The sequence below is a fragment of the Stenella coeruleoalba genome, assembly GCF_951394435.1.
Source record: "Stenella coeruleoalba genome assembly, chromosome: 2".
In the NCBI taxonomy this organism is placed as follows: domain Eukaryota; kingdom Metazoa; phylum Chordata; class Mammalia; order Artiodactyla; family Delphinidae; genus Stenella; species Stenella coeruleoalba.
Window position 1 is genome coordinate 10,567,522 of NC_137147.1, and position 22,136 is coordinate 10,589,657.

The following is a 22,136-nucleotide window of genomic DNA, read 5'->3' on the forward strand; positions in this document are numbered from 1 at the left end:
CATATACCAAAATCAAATCCTAAATAAAATCCTGATCTCAAATTGACTTTGAGACTTCTGAGAGGGCCTCTGGAAAACCTCAGAGGATTTGTTCTCTCCTAGGAAAAAGAGATGTTAAGCTAATTAGGTCTATTTAATATGTTGAACTGCATGAAAATCATGGTCAAATAAGAAGAGATTCTTAACCTTCCCTAGCTTATATCTGTATAGGTAAATGTTTTTAACATAAATATTCCAGGAATTAGATGTAATTTCTAAAAATCTGTCAATGCCTTTTTTGTTCACTATTATATTCTTATGCTATTTTGCCTGATAGTATACAATAATGGCATAATTTTATCATCATAATTCCAGTTGCTCTCATCAGATCTTTAATACAGCCATTTTAAGCCTTTATCATTCACAGTTATTGTTTTATTCCAGTGTTTTCCAGAAAGCTCTTGCAATCGGCTACTATCCAGAATGCTTCATCTTCAGCAAAAAGGACTGTCTCTGAGACCCATGGAAAGGACTATAACAGGTAATCTGGGGTACAGACTTCTGATGGAATTGCTCAAGTAACTTTGAGACCATACCACTGGACTGAGTAAAGATTCCAGAACTCTAGTGGAGAAGCCAATGGGTTCATAAAACTGCTAACCCAAGACCAAGCAGAACAAATAATTAATTACATGGGACTGAATGAACTGCTGAAGGAAGATGGTAATTTTTATGTGTTTTTTACTGCTGGTTCATTAATATTCTGTTTTCCGGGTATAAGATTTCTCATAAGCTATCTATAACTCATGACTATTTAGTAGATTATACCTTTGTAAACAAAAGCAAAACATTTCTTTTTCTCCCTACCTGAACGTCCCAGAATCCAGAAACTCTTACAATACTCTTATTTATATGGCAATATAGCTATTTACACAAGTTCAGTAAGAACCTGTTCTCCTTGTAACAGGACATAATTGGAAAAATTGGTTATATTATCAAGGCTTTGACTGAAATGTCATATTTGAGAAAGATATGCATAGAATCAAATATGACCAGACAGCTTTAAGGAACTAAGGTTGACATCATGGAACCAATGCTTATAAAGCCCTCTTGGAAAAAACCAGCCTGGTACCTGACTTATGATGTTCCCAGCCTACAGGCAAATAAGAAAAGTCACTTCTTGACAGGCCCAGGAAACAGAGTATTTTGGGGAGCTCAAGAAGAGAAATGCACCCAAATCTATAGGTACTGCAGATAAGTATGATGACAGATTGGCTTCCGAGCATGGAGAGGCTTTTAAAAGTCCAATCTGAGGGACCTTCCTGGCAGTCCAGTGGTTAAGACTTCACCTTCCAATGCAGGGGGTGCAGGTTTCACCTGCAGTTGGGGAGCTAAGATCCCACATGGCTCGTGGCCAAAAAACCAAAACATAAAACAGAAGCAGTCTTGTAATGAATTCAATAAAGACTTTAAAAAATGGTCCACATCAAAAAAAATCTTTAAAAAAATAAATCAATAAAAGTCCAATCTGAGATTCTTTAAAAAAACTTCCAGCAAAGCAAATTTTTAAAGGCCCATGTAGTCAAATACCATTTTTGCTGCACTTACGCAAATAATCAGGCCAAATTTAATGAGACTAGACTTATGTTGTGAACAAGAATCATCTTACTTTGATTTTCTTTGATCAAAATGGTGGTAATTGAGAGAGAAAGTTTATGTTTCAGCAGAAAACTATAACCCATCCTGTGGATTTTCAGATTCTAGTCCTGTTCATTGTCTTTGAGCTATTTTTAACCTCTTTATAAACTGGATCCTGCTGTCTTGCACATTTTCAGCAATTAACGTTTCCAATTTTTCTACTACCCTCTTCACTTGGTGTCACTAAGAACTAAAACCTGACTGCCCAGTTCCTTATTGAGACTCTAGGTTGTCTTGTCCCAAAGTCCTGTAAGCTGAAGCAGGACAACTTGACATAAACTTCAAAGGACTTATTGCTGCAACAGTTTAGGCCACTGAGGAAGTTCACCAAACATCCGCATCTTCCATGCTCTGCTCTAGGAAATAACCATGACCATGATCACTGATGGTCTCATTCATCATCTAAAGATGCTTCAAGCCCAACATCTAGAAATCTTCTTGACTGGCTGCCCTTTGGACTCAGAAACTAGGTTTATTGTCTACTCTAACCACTAATCTTTGTTTTCTTTTTATTTCCTTGTTCTAATTTATGCTCTTTTCCTCCTGTTCAGATCTCTTACCCAGCATTTCCTAACTCAAATCTTCTTTCCCAGTCAATCAACCTAGATTCCTTTTTGTGTGAAACTTCTAGGGAAGTTACAGATAGGAGAAATGTGGGGACCCACTCAGACCCCCAGAGTTGGTATAAAGATTATTTTTTATCTTTATAAAGTGAAGATAAAAAAAAAAGTGAAAACATTTGAGCTAAAGAAGATGTAGAGAGAAACCTTATCTGAACTTCCCTTACCTGACTAAAGCAGAGCCTCCAGAAAAATATGGCTGCCATTAACCCCCTTCAAAGGAAGTTTCCTGTGAATTCAGCTGCCTTGGAGACAGGCTGCCCATTTCCACTGGCATCAAAATGCCCAAAAGAACTTTCCATATCTTCCCATTCAAGCCTCCTCCGAAATGCCTCCTCCCACCCCCACCCCCCGGAAGTTTGGTATATAAACCTTTTATCTCTGGTTATTAAAGAAATTACCCGTCAATGAAGAGTACTCCTGTGCATAAATATTAATAAATTTTGTCTCTTCTCTTGTTAATATGTCTCTTAACAATTAATATGCAGGCTCGCAACCACTGAACCCAAGCTATAAGAGGAATAGTTTTCCTCCCAACATAATCACTTCTTATCTTTCAGAATCAGATCACACCAGTCCTTTACTATTCCAAAAGGAACAATAATAGAAAACATATCAACACAGTCAAAGAATGCCAGGAAATGGCATTCTTTGCACATTTCCATCATGCAAAAATCTAATTTTATATATGAGTCAGTAGGTGGCACTAAAGAAGAAAGAAGTGTATCCTGGTAAATGCAAAGAACGCTCTGACTCCTGGAAATCTAATAAAACCTACTCTTTACAAGGTCTGTGTTCTGTTTTATCCTTAAATATCTTATTCAAACTGAAAACTGGGACTTCCCTGGTGGCGCAGTAGTTAACAATCCGCCTGCCAATGCAGGGGACATGGGTTTGAGCCCTGGTCCGGGAAGATCCCACATGCCACGGAGCAAATAAGCCTGTGCGCCACAACTACGGAGCCTGTGTGCCACAACTACTGAAGCCCACACGCCTAGAGTCCGTGCTCCGAAACAAGAGAAGCCACCACAATGAGAAGTCACGCACTTCAACGACGAGGCCCTGCTCACTGCAACTAGAGAAAGCCCACGTGCACCAATGAAGACCCAATGCAGCCATAAATGAATAAATACATAAATAAATAAATTAAATTAAATAAACTGAAAACTGCCTCAAGACTTCATTGAAAGTAAACCCAAAAATCACACAAAAAAATTAAAACTTAGAAAATACCTTGAAAAAAATTTCATATATTGCTGCCAGAAATTGATTCTAGATATCCATCTTGCTGGGTTAGACACAAATCATATTGTATTCAAGAAATATGATGTCTTACCAGCTGTATATCTGAAGCCTGTGATCCACCGAGGCAGAAGCAAGAGGATAAGCACAGAGAAATTTGTCCTATAAGCCAGAGGAAAAGGAGCATTGTGGCAGTTCCTAAATCTTTTGGGCATTCCAGATGGGAGGGCAGGGACCATTCATCTCTAGAAATATATGTGAAACCACAGAAATTGCCCCTAGTCAAATGTTAGCCTTTCCACAGACTGTAAACCAGAAAAGGACTGAGCTCTTGCCACCTCATGGAAAGGCTTTTTTATTTTCTCCTGTTTCTTAATAAAAATATTCAGCGATATCAGGAAAGAATATTTCCTTAAATTTCTTAAAGATACTTTGCACATTCATCTTGCCATTCTTCCCCATCACAAACTATCATCAAAGCAGCACATCACTTAAAATGTAGTTACTAAACTCACTTAGCTATAATAAAAATTAATATAAATAAATAAAAGACTAAGTTAAAGAGAGATGTCCCTCTTCTACAGTCACTGATAATACTGTAGCGGCTAAGGTAGTGTAAGCAGATAGGGTAGGGTGTCCCCAGAGAAAGAGAACCAGGCATGGCTTTCTTGACAGAAAAGAAGCCATTTCACCTAAACCATTTTGTTTGTGATCTAAGCCTGGCCACAATGCTTGCCCTTGAACAGGTCTCAGTAATTAATGATTTTAAGGGCAGGAACAAAGGAAAAGCAGTCAAGAAACAATAGTTCAGCAATAAAGCAGAGTCCTAGTTCCTCCTCAAGAATATACATCACAATCTGATACATATTTTTGAGTTCTGCAGGAACTAAGCCCCTCCACCCCCACACACACACCCCCTACCAGGTAGAGGATGGTAACTACACGCTGAGACCCCAGACTGGTCGGAACCTAAGGAATGATGATGTTGACCTTTTCTGACCCCCTGACTTCTATCCACTAAAGTCTGGACTCTGTCCATCTTTGCCCCAATTCTATGCTGAATTCTCTGCTCAAGCCCCTTCATGAATATGCATGTGCCCTTAGCTTAAAACTTCCCCAATTTTGCTGTTCGGAGAGACACTACTTTGGGAAAGAGCCCTGGTGTTCTCCTCACTTGCTGCAAGTAATAAATCCCTCCTTCTCCAGCTCTTTGCCTTGGTTGTGTCTTCTGGCTCGACACCCACCAAGAGGCAAACCCAGTGTTTCTGTAACAATAGTGCTTCTCCCTAAGTCCTCCTCTCCAACAAGGTCCAAGCTGTAGGCCTTGATGAAAACAATTCATATTTTATAGCAAGACAAGAAAATTTTAAACATAAAATTTTTCTCTGGGCTTCCCTGGTGGCGCAGTGGTTGAGAGTCCGCCTGCCGATGCAGGGGACGCGTGTTTGTTCCCCAGTCCGGGAGGATCCCACATGCCGCGGAGCGGCTGGGCCCGTGAGCCATGGCCGCTGAGCCTGCGTGTCCGGAGCCTGTGCTCCGCAACGGCAGAGGCCACAACAGTGAGAGGCCCGCGTACCGCAAAAAAAAAAAAAAAAATTTTTCTCTGCCCATTTGGGCCTCCTCCATCCCCTTTAGTGTGTGTTGTGCAACTGCATTAACCAGACTTCCTTAGGAGATAACATTCCTTCTTAACCTCATCAAGGGTCACAACTCCTTAGAAGATAACTTCCCTTCTTGATCTTGACCCATGACCCACTACGTGCTTCGTATGTGTAGATCTGGATTCTGTAAACTGTCAATAATACATCATTTGATGTAAAACCCTTTGTCTCAAAATTTTACATACCTGGGCTTTGACCTCTAATGGGCGGAACAGTCCTCAGAACTTTCTGAAAGACTCTCTCCTGGGTTATAATCCTCAGGTTGGCTCAAATAACATTTTCCATTTCTTTCTTAGATCGATTATTGATTATGTTTTTTCATCGACAGCCTCCACTTACCCTGGCAAATTCCATTGGTTTGGGAAGAAGGCACATGACCATGACATCAAAGCGAACATCACATACTGTCTTCAACCACTTGGTGACAAACTGAGGCTTCAGCTTTTCCACTAAACTTCCAACTTCATCATCCATCATATACGCTGTGGAGTGAAACCACTGAAACACCATGGCCACCAGCCTGGCCAAGCTTTCCGTAGGGGTGTTCTCACTGGGCGTGCAGAGGCTCACCTGGAAATAGGTAGATCAGACTCTCCTTCAGCCTCCTTACATAATTATTACATGTTTGGTAAAAGACGAAAACAAAAGAAAGATGCCCCGTATAATCCATTTGAAATAGGCAGAGGTTTTTTCGGGGGTTTTTTTGTTGTTGTTCTTTGAACCCTTTGAATGCCTATTTATTTATTTAAATTTTTGAACCACTTTAAGAATTACTGAAATATGATTTGTTTAAATTCTTATTAAAACTACATTTATGAGTAATTGAAATCTCCCCCCCCTTGACAGGAGTGACATAATACCACTGTAGGGTAACTGCTTTACCTCGTCCTTCTGTTCTTGACATCTGCTGCAGCTTATTCACTTAACAAGAGGTAGAGGCCTTTTCTGGTTTTTGGTTTTGTTTTTGTTTTGTTTCGTTTTTTAATGTACAACTTGTCAATATTTGGCCAGGGAAACAAGTCTTTATAGCAATTGTATCTCTATCTTTTGGGCCAAAGTTTTTTTTGTTTGTTTGTTTTTTATTTTCTGTTTTTTGGTTTTTCTTGAATTTTATTTTATTTATTTTTTTATACACCAGATTCTTATTAGTCATCCATTTTATACACATCAGTGTATACATGTTAATCCCAATCTACCAATTCATCACACCACCACCCCCACGACTTTCCCCCCTTGGTGTCCATATATTTGTTCTCTACATTGTGTCTCTATTTCCACCCTGCAAACCGGTTCATCTGTACCATTTTTCTAGGTTCCACATATATGCGTTAATATATGATATTTGATTTTCTCTTTCTGACTTACTTCACTCTGTATGACAGTCTCTAGATCCATCCACGTCTCAACAAATGACCCAATATTGTTCCTTTTTATGGCTGAATAATATTCCATTGTATATATGTACCACATAATCTTTATCCATTCGTCTGTCAATGGGCATTTAGGTTGCTTCCATGACCTGGCTATTGTAAAGAGTGCTGCAATGAACATTGGGGTGCATGTGTCTTTTTGAATTATGGTTTTCTCAGGGTATATGCCCAGTAGTGGGATTGCTGGGTCGTATGGTAGTTCTATTTGTAGTTTTTTAAGGAAGCTCCATACTATTCTCCATAGTGGCTGCATCAATTTACATTCCCACCAACAGTGCAAGAGGGTTCCCTTTTCCCCACACCCTCTCCAGCATTTTTTGTTTGTACATTTTCTGATGATGCCCATTCTAATTGGTGTGAGGTGATACCTCATTGTAGTTTTGATTTGCATTTCTCTAATAATTAGTGATGTTAAGCAGCTTTTCATGTGCTTCTTCAGCATCTGTATGTCTTCTTTGGAGAAATGTCTATTTAGATCTTCTGTCCATTTTTGGATTGGGTTGTTTGTTTTATTAATATTGAGCTGCATAAGCTGTTTATATATTTTGGAGATTAATCCTTTGTCCGTTGATTTGTTTGCAAATATATTCTCCCATTCTAAGGGTTTTCTTTTTGTCTTGTTTATGGTTTCCTTTGCTGTGCAAAAGCTTTCAAGTTTCATTAGGTCCCATTTGTTTATTTTTGTTTTTATTTCCATTACTCTAGGAGGTGGATCAAAAAAGATGTTGCTGTGATTTATGTCAAAGAGTGTTCTTCCTATGTTTTCCTCTAAGAGTTTTATAGTGTCCGGTCTTACATTTAGGTCTCTAATCCATTTTGAGTTTATTTTTGTGTATGGTGTTAGGGAGTGTTCTAATTTCATTCTTTTACATGTAGCTGTCCACTTTTCCCAGCACCATGTATTGAAGAGGCTGTCTTTTCTCCATTGTATATTCTTGCCTCCTTTATCAAAAATAAGGTGACCATATGTGTGTGGGTTTATCTCTGGGCTTTCTATCCTGTTCCACTGATCTATATTTTTGTTTTTGTGCCAGTACCATATTGTCTTGATCACTGTAGCTTTGTAGTATAGTCTGAAGTCAGGGAGTCTGATTCCTCCAGCTCTGTTTTTTTCCCTCAAGACTGCTTTGGCTATTCGGGGTCTATTGTGCCTCCATACAAATTTTAAGATTTTTGGTTCTAGTTCCATAAAAAATGCTATTGGTAATTTGATAGTGATTGCACTGAATCTGTAGATTGCTTTGGGTAGTAGAGTCATTTTCACAATATTGATTCTTCCAATCCAAGAACATGGTATATCTCTCCATCTGTTGGTATCATCTTTAATTTCTTTCATCAGTGTCTTATAGCTTTCTGCATACAGGTCTTTTTGCTCCCTAGGTAGGTTTATTCCTAGGTTTTTTTGTTGTTGTTGCAATGGTAAATGGGAGTGTTCCCTTAATTTCTCTTTCAGATTTTTCATTATTAGCGTATAGGAATGCAAGAGATTTCTGTGCATTATTTTGTATCCTGCAACTTTACCGAATTCATTGATTAGCTCTAGTACTTTTCTGGTGGCATCTTTAGGGTTCTCTATGTATAGTATCATGTCATCTGCAAACCGTGACAGTTTTACTTCTTCTTTTCCAATTTGTATTCCTTTTATTTCTTTTTCTTCTCTGATTGCCATGGCTAGGACTTCAAAACTATGTTGAATAATAGTGGTGAGAGTGGACACCCTTGTCTTGTTCCTGATCATAGAGGAAATGCTTTCAGTTTTTCACCACTGAGAATGATGTTTGCTGTGGGTTTGTCACATATGGCCTTTATTATGGTGAGGTAGGTTCCCTCTATGCCCAGTTTCTGGAGAGTTTTTATCATAAACGGGTGTTGAATTTTGTCAAAAGCTTTTTCTGCATCTATTGAGATGATCATATGGTTTTTATTCTTCAATTTGTTAATATGGTTTATCACATTGATTGATTTGCGTATATTGAAGAATCGTTGCATCCCTGGGATAAATCCCACTTGATCATGGTGTGTGATCCTTTTAATGTGTTGCTGGATTCTGTTTGCTAGTATTTTGTTGAGGATTTTTGCATCTATATTCATCAGTGATATTGGTCTGTAATTTTCTTTTTTTGAGTATCTTTGTGTGGTTTTGATATCAGGGTGATGGTGGCCTCATAGAGTGAGTTTGGGAGTGTTCCTTCCTCCGCAATTTTTTGCAAGAGTTTGAGAAGGATGGATGGGTGTTAGCTCTTCTCTAAATGTTTGCTAGAATTCACCTGTGAACCCATCTGGTCCTGGACTTTTGTTTGTTGGAAGATTTTTAATCACAGTTTCAATTTCATTATTTGTGATTGGTCTGTTCATATTTTCTATTTCTTCCTGGTTCAGTCTTGGAAGGTTATACCTTTCTAAGAATTTGTCCGTTTCTTCCAGGTTGTCCATTTTATTGGCATACAGTTGCTTGTAGTAGTCTCTTAGGATGCTTCATATTTCTGCAGTGTCTGTTGTAACTTTCCTTTTTCATTTCTAATTATATTGCTATGAGTCCTCTCCCTCGTTTTCTTGATGAGTCTGGCTAATGGTTTATCAATTTTATTTTTCTTCTCAAAGAACCCACTTTTAGTTTTATTGATCTTTGCTATTGTTTTCTTTGTTTCTATTTCATTTATTTCCACTCTGATCTTTATGATTTCTTTCCTTCTGCTAACTTTGGGTTTTGTTTGTTCTTCTTTCTCTAGTTCCTTTAGGTGTAAGGTTAGATTGTTTGAGATTTTTCTTGTTTCCTGAGGTAGGCTTGTATAGCTATAAACTTCCCTCTTAGAACTGCTTTTGCCACATCCCGTAGGTTTTGGATCATCATGTTTTCATTGTCATGTGTCTCTAGGTATTTTTTGATTTCCTCTTTGATTTCTTCAGTGATCTCTTGGTTATTTAGTAACATATTGTGTAGCCTCCATGTGTTTGTGTTTTTTACTTTTTTTTCCTGTAACTCATTTCTAATCTCATAGCGTTGTAGTCAGAAAAGATGCTTGATATGATTTCAATTTTCTTAAATTTACTGAGGCTTGATTTATGACCCAAGATGTGATCTATCCTGGAGAATGTTCCATGCGCACTTGAGAAGAAAGTGTAATCTGCTGTTTTTGAATGGAATGTCCTATAAATGTCAATTAAATCTATCTGATCTATTGTGTCATTTAAAGCTTCTGTTTCCTTATTTATTTTCATTTTGGATGATCTGTCCATTGGTGTAAGTAAGGTGTTAAAGTCCCCCACTATTATTGTGTTACTGTTGATTTCCTGTGTTATAGCTGTTAGCAGTTGCCTTATGTATTGAGGTGCTCCTATGTTGGGTGCATATATATTTATAATTGTTATATCTTCTTCTTGGATTGATCCCTTGATCATTATGTAGTGTCCTTCCTTGTCTCTTGTAACATTCTTTATTTTAAAGTCTATTTTATCTGATATGAGTGTTGCTACTCCAGCTGTCTTGTGATTTCCATTTGCATGGAATATCTTTTTCCATCCCCTCACTTTCAGTCTGTATGTGTCCCTAGGTGTGAAGTGGGTCTCTTGTAGACAGCATATATATGGGTCTTGTTTTTGTATCCATTCAGCAAGCCTGTGTCCTTTGGTTGGAGCATTTAATCCACTCACATTTAAGGTAATTATCGATATGTATGTTCCTATGACAATTTTCTTAATTGTTTTGGGTTTGTTTTTGTAGGTCCTTTTCTTCTCTTGTGTTTCCCACTTAGAGAAGTTCCTTTAGCATTTGTTGTAGAGCTGGTTTTGTGGTGCTGAATTCTCTTAGGTTTTGCTTGTCTGTAAAGCTTTTGATTTCTCTGTCGAATCTGAGTGAGATCCTTGCCGGGTAGAGTAATCTTGGCTGTAGGGTCTTCCCTTTCAACTCTTTAAGTCTATCATGCCACTCCCTTCTGGCTTGTAGAGTTTCTGCTGAGAAATCAGCTGTTAACCTTATGGGAGTTCCCTTGTATGTTATTTGTCATTTTCCCCTTGCTGCTTTCAATAATTTTTCTTTGTCTTTAATTTTTGTCAGTTTGATTACTCTGTGTCTCCACATGTTTCTCCTTGGGTTTATCCTGTGTGGGACTCTCTGTGCTTCGTGGACTTGGGTGGCTATTTCCTTTCCCATGTTAGGGAAGTTTTCGACTATAATCTCTTCAGATATTTTCTCGGGTCCTTTCTCTCTCTCTTCTCCTTCTGGGACCCCTTTAATGCGAATGTAGCTGCATTGAATGTTGTCCCAGAGGTCTCTTAGGCTGTCTTCATTTCTTTTCATTCTTTTTTCTTTATTCTGTTGCGCAGCAGTGAATTCCACCATTCTCTCTTCCAGGTCACTTATCCGTTCTTCTGCCTCAGTTAATCTGCTATTGCTTCCTTCTCCTGTAGTTTTCATTTCAGTTATTGTATTGTTCATCTCTGTTTGTTTGTTCTTTAATTCTTCTAGGTCTCTGTTAAACATTTCTTGCATCTTCTCGATCTTTGCCTCCATTGTTTTTCCGAGGTCCTGGATCATCTTCACTATCATTATTCTGAATTCTTTTTCTGAAAGGTTGCCTATCTCCACTTCATTTAGTTGTTTTTCTGGGGTTTCATCTTGTTCCTTCATCTGGTACATAGCCCTCTGCCTTTGCATCTTGTCTATCTTTCTGTGAATGTGGTTTTTGTTCCACAGACTGCAGGATTGTAGTTCTTGCTTCTGCTGTCTGCCCTCTGGTGGATGAGGCTATCTAAGAGGCTTGTGAAAGCTTCCTGATGCGAGGCACTGGTGGTGGGTACAGCTGACTGTTGCTCTGTTGGACAGAGCTCAGTAAAACTTTAATCCGTTTGACTGCTGATGGGTGGGGCTGGGTACGCTCCCTGTTGGTTGTTTGGCCTGAGGCAACCCAACACTGGAGTCTACCTGGGCTCTTTGGTGGGGTTAATGGCAGACTCTGGGAGGGCTCACGCCAAGGAGTACTTACCGGAACTTCTGCTGCCAGTGTCCTTGTCCCCATGGTGAGCCACAGCCACCGCCTGCCTCTGCAGGAGACCCTCCAACACTAGCAGGTAGGTCTGGTTCAGTCTCCCCTGGGGTCACTGCTCCTTCCCCTGGGTCCCGATGCACACACTATTTTGTGTGTGTGCTCCAAGAGTGGAGTCTCTGTTTCCCCCAGTCCTGTTCAAGTCCTGCAATCAAATCCCACTAGCCTTCACAGTCTGATTCTCTAGGAATTCCTCCTTCTGTTGCTGGACCCCCAGGTTGGGAAGCCTGATGTGGGGCTCACAACCTTCACTCCAGTGGGTGGACTTCTGTGGTATAAGTGTTCTCCAGCATGTGAGTCACCCACCCAGCAGTTGTGGGATTTGATTTTACTGTGATTGCGCCCCTCCTACCGTCTCATTGTGGCTTCTCCTTTGTCTTTGGATGTGGGGTATCTTTTTTGGTGCATTCCAGTGTCTTCCTCTCAATGACTGTCCAGCAGCTAGTTGTGATTCTGGTGTTCTCGCAAGAGGGAGTGAGAGCACGTCCTTCTACTCCACCATCTTGGTTCCGATCTGTCCAAAGTTTTAAATGTACACTTTCCTTCTGGCTATTAGGAATTGTATGTTAAGAAGTCCAAGACTGGCCTTCAGAAGAAGCTGAATCAGGCACTCTCTGCCCCTCAATCAGAGTTTGGGACTAGAGCTGTGTCCCAACCACCTTCTGCTACTAACTGGTTGTTAGCAGTGACTGTGGGCAAGTTGAACTGCCTCTCTGGGCTTCTCTGTCCTCATCAGAAAAGTGAAGGGGTAAAATAGGCAGTTTTTAAATTGATGGAGGACCACTTAGCCTGGAAACTGTGTTCTTCTCTACAGAGAGAGATGGACTGTAAGAATTTCCCCTCGAGATTGCACCTTCCTATAAGCTTTTCCCATATAAGAAATCTGTTACATAATCTGCACTAGATACTTTTAACAAGTTAAGTCTACAAAGTGAAATTTCATAAATATCTTCAGTAAAAAATAATCTATATATATTTCAGTTCTAAAATGATCAGATTTAGCCAAGAATTTCCTATCAGTAATAATTCTGAAACCTTAGAGCCCCCCCAGTTCACCATATTATAAATAGACTTTCCAAAACTGCTCATCACTTAGTAATTCAATCATTCTGAAATAATCTCTTATTAAGCACTGAAGTAGCGTTCAGGAATATAAGAAATAAGTAAAACGCTATCTTTGCCTTCAGGAGTTCACAATAATAGTCAGTATGTCATTAGATAATAAGTTCTAGCAGCAAGACATGCGAAATCAACAATTAAACTCCAATTTGGCAAAACAAGACAAAGCAAAACAAAACCAAAAAAATGTGTGAAAGCATAAAAGAGATGTATCACTTTGGAGACTTAGCCCAGGTCTCCAACGGACAAAAACAAAAGTCTGCTTTTCTGCAGAACTGGCAAATTCAGCATGCTTGGAACTTTGGATCTGTATGTTTGATCTTTCCTGAATGAATACTGCAGTTGAATCAGTCAATAGCAATCAAATTCCTTGCATTGGTTTGGCTATAATTTTTCTGGCTGTATTGCAGACTTGCCATAAATACACAAAAAGCTCCACAGAGACTGAACTTTCAAGCAAACTTTCATGTTGATCGGATGAATGATCTGTAAATTATATTGAATCCAATATTTCACAATATACCCTAGCAACTTTCCCACTTGTTTATTGTCAAACTGCGCATTTCCAACAGTTTAGGGTCTGGCACGGTAGGGTTCAACACCTGGCTATTCATTAGAATCAACTAGGGAGCTTTTTAAAAAGGTCCCAAGATTCTGGGGTGGAATCTGGGCAATGGCATTTTTTAAAAGCCTTCCCAGGTAAATCCAATGTGCAGTCACTGTCCTAGAGTATAGAGTCCCTATGCTAAGTTTAATTTTTCACTATTCACTATTTACTTCTTTAAAAAGAACAGAAGAAATTCCTCATCAGCGCAATGTTGGAATGAAACATAAGAAAGCAGAGAAGAGTTAACTTCTTTTCTTACTAAGAACCATATCCCAAATTGACTGAGTAGCCGCTGGTCGTGTTTATCATCATCTTTGTTGTCAAAGTCAGCGTTATCCAGGGAATGGTGGGAGGAGGAGAGGCCCAGCTGCCGCCGGCGATTGAGCTCATGTTCCCGCTGCTCAGCATGGAACTCGGCTTCTTTCAACAAGCTGCCAAAGGGGAGAGATTTCAAGTGAGACTGCCAAAAAACACATTCGAGATTATGACCTATTCAGAGCAATTACTTCATGAGTACTCAAGCATTACTCATTGCTCTCCTTTAAATTGGAAGGAGCCTAATTTCCTTACTATTTTCTACTCCATCCCCAATTCAAAGATGAACAGACTGAGGCACAAAGAGGCTACTTCCTCCAATCAATTAGAATCAAGCAGAACTGATGCCTTCTGGCTTCTAGTTCACCAACCATCCCACTATATGTCAATGCTTCTCCTATATCTAATATGAAGCTGTGTGGACATCAATTGCATAATACAAGGAAAGACTGAGGAACTAGTACCCAGATGGAAAACTATTTAATATCTAGTATTCAAAGACCTGACAGTGAGCAACGAAGATTCCTTTTTCACTTGCTAAGCAAATGACAATTTAAAAACATAATACCCAATGTTGGCAAGGGTTTAGCAAAAACTATCAGTTTCATACGGTGATGTATGAAATTCACATACACTCTCTGAAAATCAGTTGGGTAATGTATCAAGCACCATTAAAATATTCAGATCCTTTGACCCAGTCAACCACATCTGGTCATCTACCCTAAGAAAAAAAATATACAAACAGCACTATACACAAAAATAGTTATCAGAGTTATTTTTAACAGTAAAAAAAAAAAAAAAAAAGGAAGAAATTGAAATATCTACTGGTGGAGGAAAATAATCTAGATAAATATTATGTAGGCACTAAAAAGGATAAATGTGGAAACTACACAACATGGAAAAGAGCTAATGGTATAAGGTTACATCAAAAAGAATGTGGATACACTGTGATTACAGTTATATAAATAAAATATGCATTTGAATAAACCTAGAAGAACATGTGCAAAAGTGATGATGATGACAGCTGTATGGTTGATTTTTTTTTCTATTTCCAAACTTTCTGTAATGTTTTATTTAGCAAACATTTATTGCACTTCTACATGTATCAGCCACTGGGATAAGAGAAACAGAAGACTTAGTCTCTAGCTTTAAAATTTGCATTCTGGGGCTTCCCTGGTGGTGCAGTGGTTGAGAATCTGCCTGCTAATGCAGGGGACACGGGTTCGAGCCCTGGTCCGGGAGGATCCCACATGCCGTGGAGCAACTAGGCCCGTGAGCCACAAGTACTGAGCCTGCGCATCTGGAGCCTGTGCTCCGCAACAAGAGAGGCCGCGATAGTGAGAGGCCCGCGCACCACAATGAAGAGTGGCCCCCGCTTGCCACAACTAGAGAAAGCCCTCGCACAGAAACGAAGACCCAACACAGCAAAAATAAATTAATTAATAAACTCCTACCCCCAACATCTAAAAAAAACTTGCATTCTAATATTTTTTCTTAATTTTTAAAAATCTTGCCTCAGTGAATATTATACAAAAAGAGAACAAATCTAGAGGTTATCACTTCTAAAGCTTCCTTTTTTGTGTGTGACAGAAGGAGAAAAAGCCAGAAGCCTGCAGGATCAGGCCCCTGCCTTACTCCACAGTCTTCTGGTTTACTCCAGGACCAAATTATCTAGAGCTCTCCCATCCTTCACTGCTATCAGTCAGGTCTGGGACAGCCTTATTCCCACCTCTCACTCTGACTGGCGCCTCCACTTCATTCCCCTAAGACCCCCTACTCTGTGTTGTCATTGTGCTCACCACACTGGATTGCAATTTCGTTCTTCTGTTTTTATAGTCCCTACATGGGTAACTTGAAAGCAGAGGTTACATTTTACTCTCTTCTGTCTTCCAAGTGTCTGATACATGCCTGGCACATAACTGGCATTAGATAAAAATATTTGTTGAATGAATGAATTAAAACATCGTCACTGCAACATTGTGGAAGTTGAGCTGCCCGGCTGAGGGCACTTGAAGTTGAATTAAATTTGCACATCTCGGACTTCCCTGGTGGCGCACTAGTTAAGAATCCGCCTGCCAATGCAGGGGATGTGGGTTCGAGCCCTGGTCCGGGAAAATTCCACATGCCACAGAGCCACTGAGCCCGTGTGCCACAACTACCGAGCCTGCGCTCTAGAGCCTGTGTGCCACAACTACTGAAGCCCACGTGCCTAGAGCCCGTGCTCCACAACAAGAGAAGCCACCGCAGTGAGAAGCCCGCACACCGCAACGAAGAGTAGCCCCTGCTCGCCGCAACTAGAGAAAGCCCGCGTGCAGTAGCAAAGACCAATGCAGCCAAAAATAAATAATAAATAAATAATTCTAAAAATAAAAATAAATAAATAAATTTGCACATCTCAATGTGAACAGGGTGGCTCAAAGCAAAGGCAGTGTTTTCAGCGTAAGTTTCTAATGAAGCTGTTACCTAATCACCGCCTCCACGGCGCAGACAAGTTCCTCGGCACCACATTCTCGAGTGTTGATGGGTGGAGGGGAGGTCTGATAGAGGTGGGTCTCCGAGGCAGCTCCCAGTTCGTTACTGTGATGATTTGAGTGGCATCTTTTGCAGTACCGAACAGGCCTGTTTCCGTGACGACCACAACACCCTGCTGAAAAGCAGGTGACAACAGCTCTTCTAACGTGGGAACTGCAGTTCTAGAAGAAAAAGAGTGAAATCAATTAAAAGTCACCACTGAGGTAAATTTGGCTACTAATTGGAACAAATGGAAACTTAAAGGGCCACTGGAAGTGGCAGCGCATTTCTGAAGTGCCACTAGTTTCCAAAATGCAGGTCATCTCTAACCAGTGAGATTTCAGCTATAGTTAAAAATAAAGGTGAGAAGTGGTTTCTATTAGTGTGAGTGGTAGAAACGTTCTAAATATGAGTGAAACTGTTGAAAAGTCCTCTGTAAAGTGACCTCAGCCATGAGGCATGGGGGTCTTCCTGGATTATTTCAAGTTAGCATTTCAAGAGTTTTCAGCAGAAATATGAAAAAAAATTAAAACTGTGGTCCAGAGACAGTGCATCACAGCACATGAGAGTCGGAAACAAACAATTTTAACCCTTAAAATAAACTTTCAAAATTATTTTATCCACCACCTAAAGGGCCGATTTCCACTGCAGCTCATCTGTCCTTGGTGCGTTCAAGGACAGGCAGGGAGCTGTGCTGCACCGAGCTGATGACCCCAAAGCTGGCCTGTCCATCCCCACCAGCACTCTTTCTATCAAGACCTAAAGAATATGTCAGTGGACACCACAGGAACATCAAAACACAGCAAGAAGCATTCACAGACTCAGCGGCTGACATCAACTAGAGGAAAGGAGTCAACAGATGAAGTGAGAAAAGTGGTGCAGTATAAGAGAGATTCTGAAGCTCAGGGGGGGTTATTATCAGAGCTGCCCTGACAAGAAGCAGGGGAGAAAGGCAGCGCCCACATAATGCAATTTGAGGAGCAATCAGGAAATATCCCTGACCTCTGCACAAAACTGTGCCCAAGCCTTTTAGAGATGTCACCACCACATAATCAATGTCTTGTGTCAAGAGAGCATTTCAGTCTTTCAATAGAGCTTATTAAGATGGAACACACTGAAAAAGAATGACTATATGTATATGTATAACTGAATCACTTTGCTGTACATCTGAAACTAACACAACATTGTAAATCAACTATAATCCAATAAAATTTTTTAAAAGATGGAATATAATAGGGGAAATAATATCCTAAGCCATTATGAACTCAGGGCTTGAGGAAGACTGAAAACCTTCCATGACAGATATCTTGCGAAGTGCAGAGACAGAAGAAGGAAAAAGGCAAGTACAAAACCTATATCCAAACATTGACAATGTATTGAATTGCCTATCGGAACAACCATTTCAAAGTAAGGCTTGTTCCACTTCGATTTTAGCACAAGGCTTTGGATACGAGTGCTAGGAAATCTCATTTTCTGAACAGGACCCAGGTCAATAAATCATAAAAGCAAGTTTAAATTTTTTATGATCTTTTTTCCCTTTTATTAACAAGTTTTTAAAAATTATTTGTTAAAATACAGTGTGCTGCCTCTGCATCTGAAGCCCAGGTCTTCTTCAGCATCCAAGTCAGCCCTGACTTCTCCAAGTGAGGTGTCTTTCCTGCTTTGTGCCTTTTCTTTCTCTTTCACTTACTAAATTTCATTCTGGAAGCACATGAATCCTTACTGGTTTGGGGCTTCTCCAAACCAAACCAAACCAAACCCAACCACATCACTAGCAGGGTGGGTTATATCGGAGTACATTGTTAGTGTTTATTTCTTCCTTCCAGTTATAGTTAGTCTTTGTTCCTCTGGGATTCCCACTGTTACATAAACAATAGGATGTGGATATGGGTTTAGTGGGTAGTTATTAGCTATAATAAAGTCCCAACGTTTAAGGCCTACAATTTCCAATCCTATTTTCTGGTCACAAATTATTTACATTCTTCCCACATGCAAATTCCTGGCTGGAGGTCCAAGGTCTTCTTGTCTAAATTAAGTCCAGCTGTGGGTGAGGCTCTTTTGGTTTAGTTCCTCAGATATGCTTTCATGAGCCTTGAATCTGGATGGGCTGTGGCTGCTTCAACCAACAGAGCACGGCAGAAGTGATACTCACAGGACTCGCAAGGCAAATTCTAAAAGGACATGCAGCTTCCAACTTGCTGTCTTAGAATATTCTCTCTTCAGAAGCTTCCTCATCAGGATACTCTTAGAACTGTGCCATGGTCAAGGCACATGGAGAGGCAATGTGTAAGTCTCTACTCTAAGCCCAGCCTTCAAGTCACCCCATCCCAGAGCCCAAACATACGATCTAGATGTCTCTAGGTAATTCCAGCCCCTAACTAGTCAAGTTAGTCTTCCCAGATGAGGCCCCAAACATCATCAAGCAGAGATAGGCTGTGGACTGTGTCCTGTCCAAATCCCTGACCCTCAGAATCTGTAAGCATAATTAAATAGTTGTTGTTTCATGCTGCTACATTTTGAGTGATTTCTTAGGTAGTATCTGGACATACTGTGTATGTTAGTATCTGGAATATCAATTAAAAGTCAACCTGCCTTATCCCCATGTGCCATCAATTCTAAATAATATCAGCAATAAAATACTTTGCCCCTAAATAACCTTTGGTTGGTCAAAGTTCTAAACAGTTGCTGTGGTTCCTACTAAGTTTTAATAATATATTTCCAAGCCACAATCAGTCCTAAACCCTGTGGACTCAGCTACATGCATTCATTTCAAAAGTAAATTAGAGAGATTTCCCTTAGGTTCAGATTCAGCTGGGCATGTTTTCAAAGGTTCGCTCTAGCCACTCTGTTTCATTGCTTTGAATTTTAAATATAAATAAATAATTCCAAGTGGTCTCACAGAACAGCAGAATTGAAATAAAGCATCTGTCTCTCGATGTTTATTTGATACAGTTTTTTAATTTATTTTTTTACTGAAGTATAGCTGATTTACAATGTTGTATTTGATACAATCTTGATGTTTATCTCAAACCTACTATTCAAATGTAGGAATATGTAGTACTGAATATATAGTATTGAAAGACACAAACTTTGCCCAAAGCAAGCTCAAACAATTCTGATCTATTAGGAACTTAAGGAAAGTTCTCCAAATTAACTTTCATATAAAACACAACATTTATTAAAGGATAAGTAATAAAAATGTGCTAATTTTAACTTTATTACTGAAAATAATTTTGTCATATAACGGAGGGGAGTATTAAAAAATGATCCACCCTGGGTGTCAAGTATGTTACGTATACCACCAGAGCCAGGAAATGCCAATTTAGAAATAAAACTGTTTCTCATCCTAGTCTCTCCAGCTTGTAAAAGATTCTCAAAGTAGGAAATAGCCTCGGAATAAAAATGAAATCAAAAGTATGCTGAATGACTATATGATCCCTTGTTAAAACTTCAGAAAGCTATATAAGGCGATGCCCAGTTGAGCCTTCCAGCTAGAACAGGGCTTCTAATAATTATTGTTAAGGGCTGAAATGCCCAAAGTATAGAAGGCATTTCTATACTCAAAAAGAATTATAGATGTGCCTTTGACAGCACTGAACCCCAATTAGACTCATTGAAAATCCACAAAGTTTTAAAGAGAGGCATACTAGCAAAAGTACCACCAGCAGACCAAATGGGACAGACACAGTTCAACACGAAAAGAGGACTATGGAACCCCAACTTCTACATACAGGAAGCAGACTGAGAGGGTTACTCAGCTGCAACATGGGCCATTTCTTATTATAAAGGAAAGATGTCTTAAAGAGTGGAGCAAAGATCCCAGGAAAGAAATGACTTAGGAAACTATTCCCAGGAAGCAAAATCAGATCCTAATCAAGGCATATTTGCTATTCCTTAAAGACAGAGGAACTGTTGACATGTTCCTGGCTAGAGCTGCTATTGACTAGTAACAGCTACCTGCTTCCCCTTCCTCTTTCTGAACAGAGGTCTATGGCTGTTATCCAATCCCTGTCTCGCATTTTGTGTTGGGTATGTAACTTGCCTTTTTAGTTCACAGGTCTCTGGTTCAAGAAAATTCATACCCGAGGGGTTTCATCAGTGACCAGACCAGATGCAGATCATAAGACAATGGACTTTAAGCCTGAAGCCATAAATGGGTAAGACTTTTGGAGGTCTTATAAGGTGCTGAGAGTATTTGGTACATGGAAAGAATGTAAGTAATGATGCCCAGAGGGTAGATTGTGGTACATTAAATATGACCACAAAATTCTTGCTGCTCCTTCTATAAAGAGGAGGAGTCTATTTCCCCACTCCTTGAAACTGAGCTGTCCTTTGGACTTGCTTTGGCCAATGGAATGCAGCAGAAGCGATGCTGTGTTAGAATAAAAGGTATATGATACAAACTATGATTTAGAAATTAGTAATGAGTGTTCTTCTTTCTATAGTATAATGCTTGGAAACACAGCATCGTAAATGTGATAAAACATAACATTTAACATTGTAAAAAAAAAAAAAAAAAAAAAGAAGTGATGCTGTGTGACTACTGAGCTTCAGGTTCAAAAGGCCTTGCAACCTCCTCTCTCGTTTTCTCAGAACACTGATATCTTGTGAACAAATCCAGCCTAGCCTCCTGGAAGATGAGACACCTAATGGAAAGAGGGAGGGCCAGACACCCCTGTCATCCCAACCATTCCAGCCATCCCAGCTGAGGCCCCAGACATGGGAGTAAAGTCATCTGGGACCAACCAGTTGCCAGCAAACCCACTAACTGATTGCAATTATCAATACATGAGTGAGCCTAGAGGAGTTTATCAAGAGAACTACCCAGGCGAGCATAGGCAAAACTGCCGATCCACAGCATCGTGATCAAACAAATGTTTGTTGTTATAAGCCAGTACATTTTAGGATGGTTTATTAGGTGGCAATAGATAACTGAAACAGCCCTCTAAAGGTATCCACTCATAAACAGCTCCCAAAAAGCATAAATGACTTGTACATAGTCTCATAGCTAGGTGGGAATAGAGCCGACCAGAACCCAAGTATCACAACCAACTAGTGCAAAGTTCTTTGTATCACACCATACTACCTTCTCTTGTACTTTTCAGCAACTGGAGCAAGAAAAGAAGATGGAAATGGCTTAGGGAAACTGTCATGAACAGTGGCTATTCAAAAGTGGAATCGTTAACTAGAGATATCATTCAACTTACATGTAAATTAATATTTTCCATATATACTTGGTCTGGGTATGTTTCTGACACACATATATTGGACTATTTGCATTCCACTTCCAAACAATAAAGACTTTTAGCAAACACGATCATCCTTTACCAAAGTTAAGTTGCATGTATTGCATTGTCACTCAAACCTTTTTGTATGTAGACTTCTATCCCAGAGTTACACATATGCTTTTATTTCAGATTACTTTTCAGAAACACTGTGCATAGATGGGTAAGCAAAAGCAGAAATGTAAATAGAGACCATCCAGACACAGCAATCTTGCATGCTGAATTATTTCCTTTCCCCCTTCACAAATACAGTGACATGTACACACTGGGAAACCATGGTGCAGAAATGAGGCAGATGTCAATGAATGAATTTACATACAAACACAGCAAATCATGCCCCACCACACAGATGGTTTGCTCTTACCTTCTTCTGACATATAGCAGATATTTCAGCTGTAAGGGGAAGGTACACAAAATATCAACAAAGAAAGAGAGCCCGTTTTAAATAAGGGCAGCCACCAAGGTGAGCAAAAAACAAGCTTAGTAACACAACCTCCAGATTTGGCCAAAACAGCTTCTCCCTCCTCTCATAAACTGTCATCTAGTTATGTTTAATGAGGTTAAAAATACCTGTGGTATGTTTAATGAGGCTGCAAATATTTTCACCTATCCTTAGAAATAATTCAA

General features: G+C 39.6%; 1 protein-coding gene across 5 annotated transcripts in view; it reads right to left on the bottom strand.

The window, feature by feature from the left end:
• UNC79 (unc-79 homolog, NALCN channel complex subunit) overlaps positions 1-22,136 on the bottom strand; it is a 279,675-nt gene that overhangs the window by 127,765 nt on the left and 129,774 nt on the right. For all 5 annotated transcript variants that reach the window (XM_079914612.1, XM_079914610.1, XM_079914611.1 and 2 more), the window contains 3 exons: positions 21,874-21,902; positions 16,177-16,406; positions 13,658-13,829 (listed from right to left, as the gene is read on the bottom strand). In XM_079914612.1, the coding sequence (XP_079770738.1) occupies positions 13,658-13,829; positions 16,177-16,406; positions 21,874-21,902 (431 nt within the window). The remainder of the gene's footprint in view (positions 1-13,657; positions 13,830-16,176; positions 16,407-21,873; positions 21,903-22,136) is intronic.